Genomic DNA, 15,634 nt, shown 5'->3' with positions numbered 1-15,634 from the left:
GAGAAGCCTCTAGTCCGGACCATCAGTAAGGTGGTTGCTATGAAGTCATAGAACCAAACAAAAACAACATAGGTCCAGCATAGGAGACTGTAATGCAGGACAATTCCCACCTAAACTCGGTCAGGTGGAGTGCTGGTGGTTATAGGGAAATTAATGCACACACCCTCTAAACGCTCTGCTAGTGCTCGCCATAATGAAAAGAGATCGCTCTTACCACAGAAATGCACGCTTCAAACAAAACAGTCAATGAAGACGAAGAAGAGAATGACATGTTCTCCTGGCGCCTATTTATACTATAGTCGCACCGGTAGTGACGTCATGGGCTGTCGCCGGCCAACGTGTTGGTGTTTTTTCAATGTATGCTTCAGACACGGGTCACGACGAGGCGTTCCCCATAGCGACAGGACGCAGTTCAAAGTTCCCTTGAAAGGGAAGTGAGCTTTACTGTGCTACAGTAGATTTTAAACGTGCAATATAATTTTTATAGTCAGTTTTTTATCATTTTCACGACATGCTCTGCTTTTGTTTGATTTAGTGCAGTGATTAAGTTTGTGATTGTTCAGCAGTATAAGCTGAATGACATTCATATACTCATGACTGAATCTCTTTGTTTAAAATGCTGAATTTACAAGAAACTCCTCTATAATCTCCTCATTTCTGTTTCTATGTGCTGCTGTGACATGAAGCAAAGCTCTCTAAACAACTAGAGCAAATGAGTAAGTATTAAAGCTGATGCAGCAGGAGGAAAATTGAGCTTTATTGTATACAGCAGAGTTTAAATGCTTAATATGATTTTTTTTGTTCATAGTTGGGATTTGTTTCTGCTTGTCTGTGATTTAGCACAATAATTAATGACGTGTGTAATTGTCCAGTATAGAACTGCATGTCATTAATAAACTGATGGCTGAATCACATACAAGTGGTAGATACTGACATACAACCAGTAGTAGATATATGACAGGCTTTTATTTCGTTACTGTGCTTAAGTACATTTTCAAGTATCTGTTCTTTATCAGAGTATTTTTATTTTAGAAATCATCACCCGCTTTGAGACGCAATAGCCCGATTCACAAATGAGCTGATTCTTTTCAATTAACCTGGTAGATCAGTTTGCAAATCACACTGAACCATAGGCGACCAAAATGGCCGAGCACCAATGGAATTGGAAATTCCAGGAACACAATAGCCACTTTTCCACTGTCGGGCCAGTGTGTGCCAGGGCTAACAACGAGCCGGGCGGGGCCAATGGCCTCGCACCTCAAGCTGCGAGCCCAAAATCAAGCCGCATTTCCGCTGTCCTGTTTCCTACTGTAAAACCCACCCTTAACACGTCTCTCTGAAGCAAATGTCTCACAACCCCAGCACTTCACCAGCAAAGGGAAAATTAATAAAAACTATATCGTAAAACGAACTAGAAATTTATGTTTGGCCCTTATATAGACTTAAGACTTCATCATCGCTATTTTATATACCAATGATTTACGATAAAAATAGTAATTTATTATTTTGTGTCAGCATGCTAAATCAAAATGATAGTTATCATTGTTTCACATAAAAAGAGAACACACATACTTGTTCAGCTGCAGATGTTCCGTTTAAATGTGATGACAGGAATGCACAAAACAACTCCATTAGGGCTTTTAAGTCCAAATGCGTGCACATATAGCACAACAGAAAAATACTGATAAACCCTTGTATGTTTCCGTCAAATTTCTTTAGAAAGAATGAGAATGTATCTTAATTTTCCACGATGTATGTAATCTGAGGAGGTTTAAGCGCTGTCTCCCATCTCACTCTACTGTTATCCTTTCAGCCAAAGCAACAGAGGCAGCTCACAGACCGAAAACCGGAGTTATGATTTACACTGAGTATATAAAATTTATGACATATGTGGATGCAGAAGTCTAAACAAAGACACATGGAGAAGAGAGAACAAATATGAAACAAAATACACGATTATAATCATATATGATTTGTCTAAGTTCTTCAAGCTGGTATTTTCATAAGCATAACGTGTTTTTATTAAAGCGATTGTTAGCATATGCTGCCAATATCGTATAATACATTGCTGCCTCATAAGGTGATTAGAATTCCCATCGGGTCGCAATCGTAAGTTAATTCAGACACTCGCTGGTGTCTAAAAGTGAGTTTTACCATTAAAATGGTTTTAAATGCCTTAATTGTTGATGCAAGTTGATAGCTTGGGAAAACATGGGAAATGAGCAGTGGTGCCAACTGTCTCTAACTCGGATAAACTGCACCTTTGTTCATGACCACACCTCTAGCCCCACTTGGACTGCTTTGGCCCAAGGTATTCAGTGGGCCGAAAAATCCCTGGCCACTGGCCCCGAGGAAGCCCCGATGAGGCACGATGAAGCCCCGGAAGTGACAGTGGAAACGCGACTGGCCCTGGCACGCACTAGCATGCCCGCTTTTGGCCCAACAGTGGAAACGCAGCTAATTTCAACCAAAGGGGGCCTGCTGAGGATGAGATGAGGATGAAATGTAAATTTGCACTTATGCATTAAATGATTCTGAACCAGTTGCATTTGTTCTCGAGTCAACAACTCAGTGATTTCTGACATGTTCATCGGATCATTCGCTTACAATCTCCTCATTTCTGTTTCTATGTGACATGAAGCCAAGACCAGTGATAAAGAACTGGGTAAGTATTGAAACTGATGCAGCAAGAGAATTTTATTGTGAAAGAATAGTTCAAAAATGTTCTATGAAAACCATTTTTAACCTGTCTGTGTGTTTAGTGCATTACACTTTCCTCAGGTATTTTGAACAGTAGTTTGGCATAGATTTAAGAAAAAAAAAGTTTATTTAGTTTATTTTTAATAGCGTAACAGATCACATCGGAGGATTATATGTTTGTTCTGAGCATTTGACTGCAGATTGTTTTGTAAATGAGGCAGCGTAATGGAGAGTTCTCAACTTTTGTTGAAAGCTGAAGCTGTCAGCTGTATTGTATCTGACAGCAGCTGCATTACAAACTCTAAGTAAATGATTTCATAATGCTTTGTCTGTAAATTATGGTTTTATATGGATACTGTTGTCAAAACTGTTTCCTATGCAATGACATTAGTCATAAGAGTGGGCGTTTACTGACAAGCCTTAAAGGACCCAACCATTAAAAACGGATAATTTTGCAAAGATGGGAAAATCCATGTCATGACCCTTTGCCTTCTGAAATAAAGAGATAGGATAAACATATATGAGATAAGATAAATCGCTGATAATAGACACTGCAATATTCCTTAAAAAAATTGTCAATATTCTTGTAATTGTCATTAATATAAAGTGATTATTAAAAGGACACGAAGAATCACACAATATCTTCTCAGTGTTTCTGACATTTTCTGTTCATTCACTTCCATGTGCTGCTGTGACATGAAGCCAAGATCTCTGAAAAACTAAAGAAAACGAGTAAGTATTACAGCTGATACAAATAGAAAAAAATAGGTTAATTGGAAAAAAAATAGCTTCAACAGTAGTTTAATATAAAAACGTCACAAATGTGAGACAAACCTGAACTCATGTTAAAAAAATATATAAATTAATTGCTGTGAAAAGTATTGTTTATTGATAATTCATGTTAGTGATGAATTTACTAGTCTTCACACACAGTATTATTGTAATTATGTATAATTAATAAAAAGTCATGCAGATGAAAAAATGATTATTAAAAAGCACATGAAGAATCATAGAGTATCACCTCAGTGTTTCTGTCATGTACATTTGATCATTCATTTATAATCTCCTCATTTCTCTGTTTCTATGTGCTGCTACAGATGAAGCGGATATGAGTGAAAATGACAGAAGTAAGTATTACAGCTGAGCTGATACAGTGAAAGTAACAAAAATAGCTTTACTGTGCCAGAGTATATCTTGTGTATAATAAGATTTTTCATAGTCAATATTTATATTTTCATCAGAAATTCTGCTTTTCTTTGATTTAGTGTGATTATTACTGAAGTACTGAGCTGCATGACATTAATATACTGATGACTGAATCACATAATCACATACAACATTACTGTAATTGTTACAGATCATAGATAAAAAGTTGTGCAGATGATGAAGTGATTATTAGAAGCACATGAAGAATCACACAGTACCTTCTCAGAGTTTCCGTCATGTTCATCTGTTCATTCACTTATAATCTCTTCATTTCTCTGTTTCTATGTGCTGCTGTGACATGAAGAGGAGCTCTCTGAAAAACTAAATCAAATGTGTAAGTATTACAGCTGATACAATGAGACTTGAGACTTAAATGTGATCGTCCAGTATTGAACTGTATGACATTAATATACTCATCATGACTGAATCACATACAACATGTAATAAATAACATTATATTAATTGTGATTCAATCATGATTGCTAATGGTTGAATGGTTATGGCCTAATGGTTAGAGAGTCGGACTCGTAACCCAAAAGTTGTGGGTTCGAGTCTCGTACCGGCAGGGACTGTAGGTGGGGGGAGTGAATGTACAGCGCTCTCTCCCACCTTCAATATCACGACTGAGGTGCCCTTGAGCAAGGCACCGAACCCCCAACTGCTCCCCGGGCGCCGCAGCATAAATGGCTGCCCACTGCTCCGGGTGTGTGTTCACGGTGTGTGTGTTCACTGCTGTGTGTGTGCACTTTGGATGGGTTAAATGCAGAGCACTAATTCCAGGTATGGGTCACCATACTTGGCCACATGTCACGTCACTTTTTTTTTCCCACTTTGATTATGTCTGTTTGTTATTAGGGGTCGAGCTTCAATCATCTGTAGTGTTTGTTCATGTTGGATTGTTCTTCTGCTATTGAAGCTCACAGAACTTCAAATTTAGCAGCAGTTGGCATAAAATCATAATCCTGCTGTTTTTTGCTCTGTTATCTTGAGTTTTATCTGGTCTGTGTGAATCACAGCTGTATTTGTTTGTGACATTGTGTGTCATTCAGTGTCACGACACTGAACTAAAAATAATATTCATTTGCATTGACAAATAAAGGCTATGAAAATGTTTTTAATTCCCATTAAGGATAATTTTAACTAATGTTCACAAATACAATATTACTAGAATTGTTACTGTTTGCATCTGATCACTTATTTAAAATCTCCTCATTACTCTTTCTATGTGCTGCTGTGACATGAAGCGGAGGACTATAAAAAAGCATTACGTAAGTTTCACAGACGATACATCAAGAGAGAAAGTAGTTTTATTGTGCTAGAGTTTAAATGTATAACGATTTTCCATAGTCAGTAATTAGTCTTTATCACTGAACTAATTTTAAAACAAATTAACATTGAGCAATAAATGCAGTGGAAAGTGTTGTTTATTCACATTAATGATGCTTTCACACACAACACAACATTACTGTAATTGTTACTGATCATTAATATAAAGTCATGCAGACGATGAAGTGATTGTTAGAAGCTCATAAATAATCACAGTATTTTCTCAGTGTTTCTGTCATGTTCATCTGTTCATTCACTTATAATCTGTTTCATTTCTGTTTCTATGCGCTGCTGTGCCATGAAGCGAAGCTCACTGAACGACTAAAGCAACTGTGTAAGTATTACAGCTGATATGAGAGAAAAGTGAGCTTTATTGTGCCATTTTAATGTGTAATATGATTTTTCATAGTTAATATTTATAATTTTCACCACAAGTTCTACTTGTGTTTGATTTAAGTGTGATTATCCAGTATTGAGCTGCATGACATTAATATACTCATCGTACAACATGTGATATAATACTGTATTAATTGTTCCTGTTTGCTAAAATGCTGAATTTACAACCACTTAATTTAGATCTGTGTTTGATTATGTCTGTTTGTGTTATTTGGGGTCAAGCATCATGGGTTGTTCTTCTGTTATTGAAGCTCACAGAACTCATATAAAACAGAAAGCTGTATTTGATAACTCATTGTGTCAGTGTTACTGTCATGTTCATCTGTTCATTCACTCATAATCTCCTTGTTTCTCGGTTTCTATGTGCTGCTACAGATGAACAGAATATCCCAGAACAACTGTGTAAGTATTAAAACTGATGCAGCAAGAGAAAATTAGCTTTAAGAGTTTAAATGTAAAATGATTATTTTTTTATATTCAATATTTTCACCACAAGTTCTGCTTGTGTTTGATTTAGTGCAGTGATTAAGTGTAATTGTTTTGTTAAGCTGAATGCCATTCATATACTCATGACTGAATCTCTTTGTTTAAAATGCTGAATTTCCAAGAAACTCACCTATAATCTCCTCATTTCTGTTTCTATGTGCTGCTGTGGCATGAAGTCAAGTTTTCTGAACAAGTTAAGCAAATGAGTAAGTATTACAGTTGATACAAAAGAAAAATTAGCTTTATTATGCGACAGTAGAGTTTAATATATAAATATCGCAGGTGTTAAAAATAAATAAATAAATTGTTGTGAAAAGTATTGTTTTATTGACATTTTATGTTAGTGATGGATTTAAGTAGTGTTCACAAACAATATTGCAGTAATTATTATAGATCATTAATTAAAACCCTCAACCGTCCCTCGGGTCATTTTGACCCGAAACTAATTTTTAACGATTTTTTAAAAATCGAGCGTTGATCGTTATGGTATGAGACTTTGTGACTTTTGTCACACTTGAACCAGGAATACACTAAATTCAAGTGAATTCGAGCAGTTTGAATGGATGTTATAAAAAATGTAACAAATGTGTCCCTCGCTGGTCATTTTGACATGCCACTGGAAAAGCATGGAATTTACGATAAAACTTTTTTTTTTTTTATCACACATGAGCATGGAACACACACACATTTTTTTTTTAATCAATTCAAGGATTTTATGTGGGTGTGATTAAAAAAAAAGTAAAAGTGTCCCTCGCAGGTCATTTTGATCCGGCCATAGGAATGAATGGAATGTCCGGAAAAAAAAACAGCATTTTTTTATTTATTAGATTTTTTTTTCCCTATACAAAATCTGACACAATCCAGAAAAGATGCATACCCAAACGAAGGGCTGAGACTGCAGAATGTCCCCGATGCAGGAAAAACCCACATACCCATACACACAGGCACACACAAACACACACACACAAACACACATATGGTACACACACTCCCATAGAAACACATTATAACATGTATGATGTTTCTGCTGGGAAATGACTGTCATTTTGGCCTTTTATTAGTTTTTTTTTTTTTACTTAACAGTTAAATTTGAGTGATGGGGTGGAGACCAATGAGTTTATATCATAATTATATATTTAAATGTATCTACATATTTACGAAACTGTATAAATATGCATATGTTTGGATTAAAATTCAGTATCAATTTTTTTTTTTTTTACAAAATATAGTTTTTTAAAAATGTTTTGATATATATCTGAAAGCCTTGAGATATATCTGAAAGCTTAATCAAGCCTCAAGTTGGTGTAGTTTTAAAGGTCACACTTGAACCAGGAATACACTAAATTCAAGTGAATTCGAGCAGTTTGAATGGATGTTATAAAAAATGTAACAAATGTGTCCCTCGCTGGTCATTTTGACATGCCACTGGAAAAGCATGGAATTTACGATAAAACTTTTTTTTTTTTTATCACACATGAGCATGGAACACACACACATTTTTTTTTTAATCAATTCAAGGATTTTATGTGGGTGTGATTAAAAAAAAAGTAAAAGTGTCCCTCGCAGGTCATTTTGATCCGGCCATAGGAATGAATGGAATGTCCGGAAAAAAAAACAGCATTTTTTTATTTATTAGATTTTTTTTTCCCTATACAAAATCTGACACAATCCAGAAAAGATGCATACCCAAACGAAGGGCTGAGACTGCAGAATGTCCCCGATGCAGGAAAAACCCACATACCCATACACACAGGCACACACAAACACACACACACAAACACACATATGGTACACACACTCCCATAGAAACACATTATAACATGTATGATGTTTCTGCTGGGAAATGACTGTCATTTTGGCCTTTTATTAGTTTTTTTTTTTTTACTTAACAGTTAAATTTGAGTGATGGGGTGGAGACCAATGAGTTTATATCATAATTATATATTTAAATGTATCTACATATTTACGAAACTGTATAAATATGCATATGTTTGGATTAAAATTCAGTATCAATTTTTTTTTTTTTTACAAAATATAGTTTTTTAAAAATGTTTTGATATATATCTGAAAGCCTTGAGATATATCTGAAAGCTTAATCAAGCCTCAAGTTGGTGTAGTTTTAAAGATTTCACTTGTTTGGCTCATTTAAGAATCTCCATAGGATTCTGTAGGCCCCTCTAGTGGCTGTAACCATAAAATGCAGAAATTGTGTCTTTCTTTGTTTTTGTTTTTTTGGTGAAAAAATGTACACAGATATGCTAATTTTCATAAAAATATCCAGAATTTAAGGTGAATAAAATAAAAATCACCAAAAAATTTTTTTTTATATATATATATAAATTTGAATATATATATATATAAAATTAACATTCAATTCACGGGTAACAGCTCTGGTGGACATTCCTGCAGTCGGCATGCCAATTGCACGCTCCCTCAAAACTTGTGACATCTGTGGCATTGTGCTGTGTGATAAAACTGCACATTTTAGAGTGGCCTTTTATTGTGGCCAGCCTAAGGCACACCTGTGCAATAATCATGCTGTCTAATCAGCATCTTGATATGCCACACCTGTGAGGTGAATGGATTATCTCGGCAAAGGAGAAGTGCTCACTAACACAGATTTTGTTGTTGAGTTTATAATTGTGTTCAGTGTATATATGGATCAATATAAGCTTTCTGGACCAAAAAAATAAATAAATAAAAAAGTGTCATTTTTGGCCTTCGGGTAATTTTGACCCTCAAGGGACACTTTTGTTACAGGTTCGGGAGGGACGGATGAGGGTTTTAAAAAGTGATGTTGAGGATGAAGTGATTATTAGAAGCACATGAATAATTACAAAGTATATTCTCAGTGTTTTTGACATGTTCATCTGATCACTCACTTAAAATCTAATTTCTGTTTCTTTGTGCAGCCTTGACAGATGAAACGGAGACATCTCAACAAGAAACTGGTACAGGACGTGTGAAATGTTTTTTGTTGTGCAACAAGAAATGTTTAATGAAAAAGGGGATCAATGCTTTGTTAAAACCCATAAGTTTGTAGAAATATGGTACAAATGCTTCATTACTGTACAGTACAGTTTTTGTGCATTTGTAGTATAAATATGGTTGACTTTTACTTCACTGCATTTTAGATAAAGTTGAGACTTTTATTCTGATTTTAAAGAAAATGTATACTTTTCTTTACGTAATGTATTACATTTCTCCAGACCCTTTCATGTGTGACTGCAAACAACAGCAAAAAAAGACCTGCAAGAAAAACTGTGTGGGTCATTGATAGTGTCGTCTCACATAGACAAACCTTTGAGTTACGCCATAAAGTCTGATCTCTATCTGCTTCAGTTGGCCTGGTCTCATTGTTTTAAGTAGTTATAAAATGTAATACAAATATACTACTTGTGCATTTGGATAGATGCTGAAATGTATAATACATATAACAATACTCTATTCTAAAAATGGCAGAAAGCAGTATCAGAGTAATCCAAACAACACTGTTTTACATTCTAAGTCCTCTCTGACAGTTTACAGTAGTTTTGTGTGAAACTTTAAGCCATTAATTGCTGAAAATCCCATTCCTGATCCATTTCAGGAAGTCGCACACATCTCATTCAAAAGCACACATCACCCGAAATACATTTTGTTTTTGATGCAGCAAACCCAAACGGAGACATTATGAAGTTTGTGTGTTAGATAAAAGTATTTTTTGTGTAGTAATTTCAAAACTCTGATGTTCACATGCAAACACATTTGATGTAATGTCTGCTTTGTCTTTGTATTTTTTCTGTTTGTAGTTGCTGATGTCACACAAAAAGAGACACCGAGATCAGAGATCAGAGAAGGTGAAAGGGAACAGTTCATTGTTGTTGAAGAGACTGCCATAAGTAAAGCGTTTGGTGCTGATAATATATTGAGAGACAGACAGGGCAGGAAGAGCATTGCAATCAGAGCTGAAGATGATGAAGTTCAGAGTCAGACACATGGTGAGTAGTTGTCTTTTAATGTAATATTTTTAATATAAGAAGGGTATTATGTTCATTGTTCAATTGTTCATTCAGTTGCAATCATGGGTAACACTTATCCAAGTTTTCAGAAGTCAAATTATAGATTTGTGTGAGGAACAGACCTAGATGTAGATCATTATTCACTGAAAGTATCCCATCAGCTGAAGTCCTCAAATCTCATTTGCACTCACTTAAACCTGACATGTCTTAATGTCAGTGGCCAAACATTGTTGACAAGAGTTCAAATTGAGTGACTATGAGATTTAACAGCTGACAGATTTTGTACAAAAACTAGTTTTAATGTGACTATCATGTCTAATAAGGTTTCATTGTCTAATTCATCTGTGAATATTGTTAAAACAGGATTAGATGGAAACTCTCCTGGAAATGAACTAAAAGAGCTAAAGGGTGAGATTTTGTTGTTTGCATGCCTGAACCTTCTTAATGCTCTCTCTCTCTCTCTCTCTCTCTCTATATATATATATATACAGTCAAGCCAAAAATTATTCAGACACCAGATATAACTTTAAATTATTATTATTTTTTTTTAACTAGTGGGTGCAGGACAATAGTTCATTTATTTAAGTGAGGATAGAAAAATAAACTGTGACATATTATACCCAAGAATTCTTCATACAGTGGACTACCAGTAAAATTGCTAACAAATTTGGGACCAAAAATTATTCAGACGCTTTGACCTGACCATGTTTTGCTTAAGTGTTTTTCTTTAATTGCTAATGTGACCTTTTTGCGACCACAGACTGAACAAAATTAAGTATTGCTTGGTAATTGGTCAACAAAGTATTGATAGTTTAGTGTAAATATTGTCTTACTAACTTACATTAGCAAACACATGCTGTGAAAAGTATTGGTTATTGTTAATTCTCATAAATGATGGATTTAAGTAATGTTCACACATACAACATTAGTATAATTGTTACTGTTCAATGATAAAAATCATGCAGATGATGACGTGATTATTAGAAGTACATAAAGAATCCAACGCTGTTTCGCGACCAATTCATACATATCTTAAAATATGTAGGCTAGGAATTCTTCTCAGGGTTGCTGACATGTTCATCTGTTCATTCTCTTATAATATAATTTCTCTGTTTCTGTGTGCAGATTTGACAGAGGATGTGAAGATCTCTGAACAAGAAACACGTACGTATTACAACTGATACAGCAAGTGCAAAATGTGTTTTGTAATGCAATAAGAGATGTTCAATTAAAAAAGTATAGTTGTTGTATATAATGTAATGGATTTAAACGTCTTTTTGGCTTAAAACTGTGAAAACAGAGGTATTCAAAACAAGTGATGCAAGATTAGTCATGTGACACAATCCTCAATTCAGCGATCAATGAAAAGGGTTCAGTTCTGTATAGATTTGTTGTCAGCAAAATGGAAATGACAAACATACCTTTACTTTCAAGGATATTTTCATTTTAAAGCTGCAAGAATGCTTGTATATTCGGCATAAATTTAATGCACAGGTTGCTCTGCAAAAACGTTGAAGAAGCTCCTGCATTAAAGACATTTTATTTTTGTATTTAGAAAGCAAACCTTGTCTCTGTGTTTTAGGTAGGTATTCCCACGTAACATTTACAGGTACAACGTACTTTGTGCATTTGGATAGATGTTGAAATGTAAAGTACGTATAACATACACTAACCATTTCTTAAAGGGGTCATCGGATGCCCATTTTCCACAAGTTTATTTGATTCTTTAGGGTTCTTAATGAAAAGTCTATAACATACTTTGGTTAAAATTTCTCAGTGGTAGTGTAAAACAACACCCTTTTTACCCTGTCAAAAACAGCTCTTTTCAGAGCAAGCCGTTTTGTAGCATTTTCCTTTAAATGCAAATTAGCTCTGCTGACCCCGCCCCTCTCTTCCAAGCTGTTCTCTGAGAGACTGTTTACTTTAGCCTGCATTTAGCCGTGGAACTTGCTAACTAGCACGTTATTAGGAAAGGCAATTTGCAAAGATTCATAAAAAAAACCTTATACACACTTCTTCTGTAGGAGAAGCTGGATCATGAATGATTTGCGTAAACATAGGCGCATTTAGGTAGATTGGGGCGCATTCCCTTCAGAAACAAACATAATCCACTGCGTCTTCAGCGGCTCAGATGTCGGGAGTAAACGACGACTGCTATGTTCATGATTACATCCAACAACAGAACACCTCAATCGCTTAGAAGTCATTCTTGTCTACATCTGCTCCGGTGGTGAAACAATGGTGGACTGATGACAGCTCACTCAGGGCGGTTCTATGGTAAAACGCCAGTGTCAATCAACAATCGTGGGAGGGGCCTTGGCCAGTGTGACGTCACACAGGCAGGAATCTGAGAACCACTTGATTTGAAAAAGGGGTAATGATTTTAGGAGATTAAAAAAAAACACTGGGTGGATTTTTATCATTATAAGGTGGTTGTGTACACACACTGCCAACACACATTTATGTTCAAACAACATGAAAAAAGTGCATTTCGCATCCGATGAACCCTTTTAACAGTATATACAGTTTCTGTTTCTGCTTATACAACTTCTTACATGTCTCTGTTTCCAGGTGCTGATGTCACACAAGAAGAGACACAGAGATCAGAGATCAGAGAAGGTGAAAGTGAACGGTTCATTTATGTTCAAGAGACTGCCATAAGTAAAGCGTTTGGTGCTGATAAGAGATTGCGAGACAGACAGGGCAAAAAGAGCCTTGTAATCCGTAAAACCAATACTGAAGATGCTGGAGTTCAAACGCATGGTGAGTAGTTGTCTTTTAATGTAATATTTTTTAACACAAGAAGGGTTTGTTTATTCAGTCGTATTCATGGGGATTCATAATAAAATAATGTTACAATTTTCTAGTTTTCATGTGACCATGTCTAATAAATATAGATGTTTCATTGTCTAATTTGTCTGTGATTGTTGTTAAAACAGGATCAGATGTAAAAGCTCCTGGAAATGAACTGAAAGAGCTGAAATAAGGTGAGATTCTGTTGTTTGCACTCAAATAAAAAAATAAAAAATCCTCTGAAATCAAGCTGGCAGATAGTCAGAAATGAATGTAAGTGTTTGTCCTGAGAGAAATGGCTAATTTGTAAATCTTTTAATGCGTCAAAAGATCAATGTGAACTTTGCATTTGAGTTCACTGAGTTCTGCAGATGAGCTGAAGGCTACTGTCAAAGAAACCTGGGCTTCCATACCACCTCAGCAGTGCCACAAACTGATCACCTCCATGCCACGCCGAATTAGGGCAGTAATTAAAGCAAAAGGAGCCTCTACCAAGTATTGAGTACATGTACAGTAAATGAACATACTTTACAGAAGGCCAACAATTCACTAAAAAATTTGTTTTTATTGGTCTTATGAAGTATTCTAATTTGTTGAGAAGTGAATTGGTGGGTTTTTGTTAAATGTGAGCCAAAATCATCACAATTAAAAGAACCAAAGACTTAAACTACTTCAGTCTGTGTGCATTGAATTTATTTAATACACGAGTTTCACAATTTGAGTTGAATTACTGAAATAAATGAACTTTTCCACGACGTTCTAATTTATTGAGATGCACCTGTAAATGCCATGTTCATTTGTGAGAAAAGAGCAAATGCTCAAACAAGATTTAACTTATAAAATGACTCAAATGTGCTATTGGCAATGTGTGTTATTTAAATGATTTTCATTTCTATTGGTAATTTGACGGGAAAATATTGACATTTTGATTTCTCAGGAACAACTACAGGATTGATCTCCAGATTAGTCTCTTTTTTAAATTTCTGATTGTCTCTGTGTTTCCTTTCAGAATCAACAGGAAAAGACGTGAATGAAGAAACACCTTTTATGAGCCAAAAGGAAGAGGATGGATCAAATGAGTAGATATAGAAGAGCTCAGTTTAGTGCGATAAGACACGCCCACCAGTGTCAATCACTGTGACATCATCAACATTTCAGTTCTTTCACAAGCCTCTAGAATCCATCCAGTCAAAGTGAGAACCCCATGTCTCTTGTGTAAAAAGCTGTTTTGGTTTCAGATGAACAGGGAAATGTGTTAATGAAATAATGTCATATATAACTGTATTAATGTTACACTGCATACCTGTTATCCTAAGATGTGTTTTACCACAGAAGTATCTCTCAAACCATTGTATGTGCTGTACACGGTTAATGTCCTCGTTCAGCTTTGATCCCAGTGTCTCTAAAGATCACATGACCTTCTCCTCATGTGTAGAAATTCATCTGACTATATTCAGTATTCAGTGTCAATGTGACACTTTTGTTTCAGAAATTAACCAACTACTTTAAGTTACTGTTCTTTTTCAACTTTGCATGTTTTATGCTATATAAAATAACCATGCTTAAATATGTTATCCAAAGATATGTTTTAAAGGAAATCTGTTTAAACATCCTTTAATCAAATTACAAATGTGACCTGAATTTAGAGTGTATTACGTCCAGAGACGTATTTGTTTCTCTCTATTTAGCAGGAAGTAATAGCTGCCAACTGACTCCAATGATTGGTTGTCTGCTGTGTTTGGAGGAATTTATGCCTTGTTGATTGGGTTTCTCTTCAGTGTTAGCGTGTTTACACTCTTGTTGTAATTGGTGTTTATGAAAAAGAAATACTTTCTGGTTTGTAAGCTACTATTTGTTTGTATATTGGTCTTAATTCATTTATATTATTTTTGGGGGAATTGGTTAGTAGAGAGGTGGGTGCCTTGAACTTGTTTTCTCCTGTTCAAGCTATTTGGGGAGTTAGTGTATTTTGTTGTATTTTTCTTTTAATAGTTTAGTTAGTTTTTCTCTCTACTGGTTAGAGGGGTTATGTTTGTTTGGCCTTTGCCTCCTCTTGAATCCTTGGAATCCTCCGACAATCACAAAATAAAAGAACTTGTTTTTGATACTGAGTTGATTTTGGTCATTGTGAAAGCACTGGGATTGGGAACTGGACCTTGCTGCCTCCACACATCACACCATTTTATTCTCTTACATGTTCTTCCATCAATAGACTGTAATGGGAACGTTGAAGAACTTGGGAGCTTGTTTATCAGTAACAAAATGTAATTTATCTTTATTTTTGTTATCTGCAACAGGATGTGTAAACTGCTCCACTGTTAGACAATTACATTTGTAAATGGTACATGCTCTTGTTCCATCTTGTATAGTTTGCCTGACTATGTTTGACGTGGGAGGAGAAGAATTTGGAATTTGACACTCTTGTTTACAGTACTTCCCACTTTGGAAGCATGCAATCGTTGTCGTAAAAGGGCTTTAATTTCCATAGCAGACGTCTTTTAAAATAGTGTCTCTAAAGAGGTATAGGGGAAATTACAATTAAATGCCATGGAGACCAATATGCTCAATGAAGACCAGGAGTCAAAGTTGAAGTTCCATTAAACATTAAAAATTAAACACAAGCTCTTCACCACATTTTTATATATATATTTTTTTTTAAATTACACATCTATTTCCATCAGTTTTGAGGGTCATTTCAAAGGTGCAACAGAAATGAGAGGCTATGA

At 35.3% G+C, this 15,634-nt stretch overlaps 2 protein-coding genes across 2 annotated transcripts in view; both read left to right on the top strand.

Moving 5' to 3' along the window:
- The window catches only part of LOC107740712 (uncharacterized), a 66,826-nt gene that overhangs the window by 40,052 nt on the left and 11,140 nt on the right, over positions 1–15,634 (top strand). The window contains exons 23-30 of the mRNA XM_016553223.1: positions 687–716; positions 1,814–1,906; positions 3,798–3,827; positions 9,027–9,065; positions 9,906–10,094; positions 11,241–11,279; positions 12,687–12,878; positions 13,918–13,987. Of these exons, the coding sequence (XP_016408709.1) occupies positions 687–716; positions 1,814–1,906; positions 3,798–3,827; positions 9,027–9,065; positions 9,906–10,094; positions 11,241–11,279; positions 12,687–12,878; positions 13,918–13,987 (682 nt within the window). The remainder of the gene's footprint in view (positions 1–686; positions 717–1,813; positions 1,907–3,797; positions 3,828–9,026; positions 9,066–9,905; positions 10,095–11,240; positions 11,280–12,686; positions 12,879–13,917; positions 13,988–15,634) is intronic.
- On the top strand, positions 3,799–13,993 carry LOC107740656 (uncharacterized). Its single transcript, XM_016553165.1, has 13 exons — positions 3,799–3,827; positions 4,211–4,240; positions 5,151–5,174; positions 5,537–5,566; positions 6,004–6,030; positions 6,291–6,320; positions 9,027–9,065; positions 9,906–10,094; positions 10,479–10,523; positions 11,241–11,279; positions 12,687–12,878; positions 13,055–13,102; positions 13,918–13,993. The coding sequence occupies exons 1-12, from the start codon at positions 3,809–3,811 to the stop codon at positions 13,099–13,101; spliced, it is 711 nt and encodes a 236-aa protein (XP_016408651.1). The 5' UTR covers positions 3,799–3,808; the 3' UTR covers position 13,102; positions 13,918–13,993.

The sequence above is a fragment of the Sinocyclocheilus rhinocerous genome, unplaced genomic scaffold (assembly GCF_001515625.1).
Source record: "Sinocyclocheilus rhinocerous isolate Xijiao unplaced genomic scaffold, SAMN03320098_v1.1 scaffold3296, whole genome shotgun sequence".
Classification (NCBI taxonomy): Eukaryota; Metazoa; Chordata; class Actinopteri; order Cypriniformes; family Cyprinidae; genus Sinocyclocheilus; species Sinocyclocheilus rhinocerous.
This window is presented reverse-complemented; position numbering and strand designations above follow the sequence as displayed.

Excerpts from the sequence above, each read along its gene's own strand:
- LOC107740656 (XM_016553165.1), top strand. Across the intron at positions 6,031-6,290 it reads GAATATCCCAGAACAACTGT|TCAAGTTTTCTGAACAAGTT; the intron begins GTAAGTATTAAA and ends TGTGGCATGAAG. Across the intron at positions 12,879-13,054 it reads TGCTGGAGTTCAAACGCATG|GATCAGATGTAAAAGCTCCT; the intron begins GTGAGTAGTTGT and ends TTGTTAAAACAG.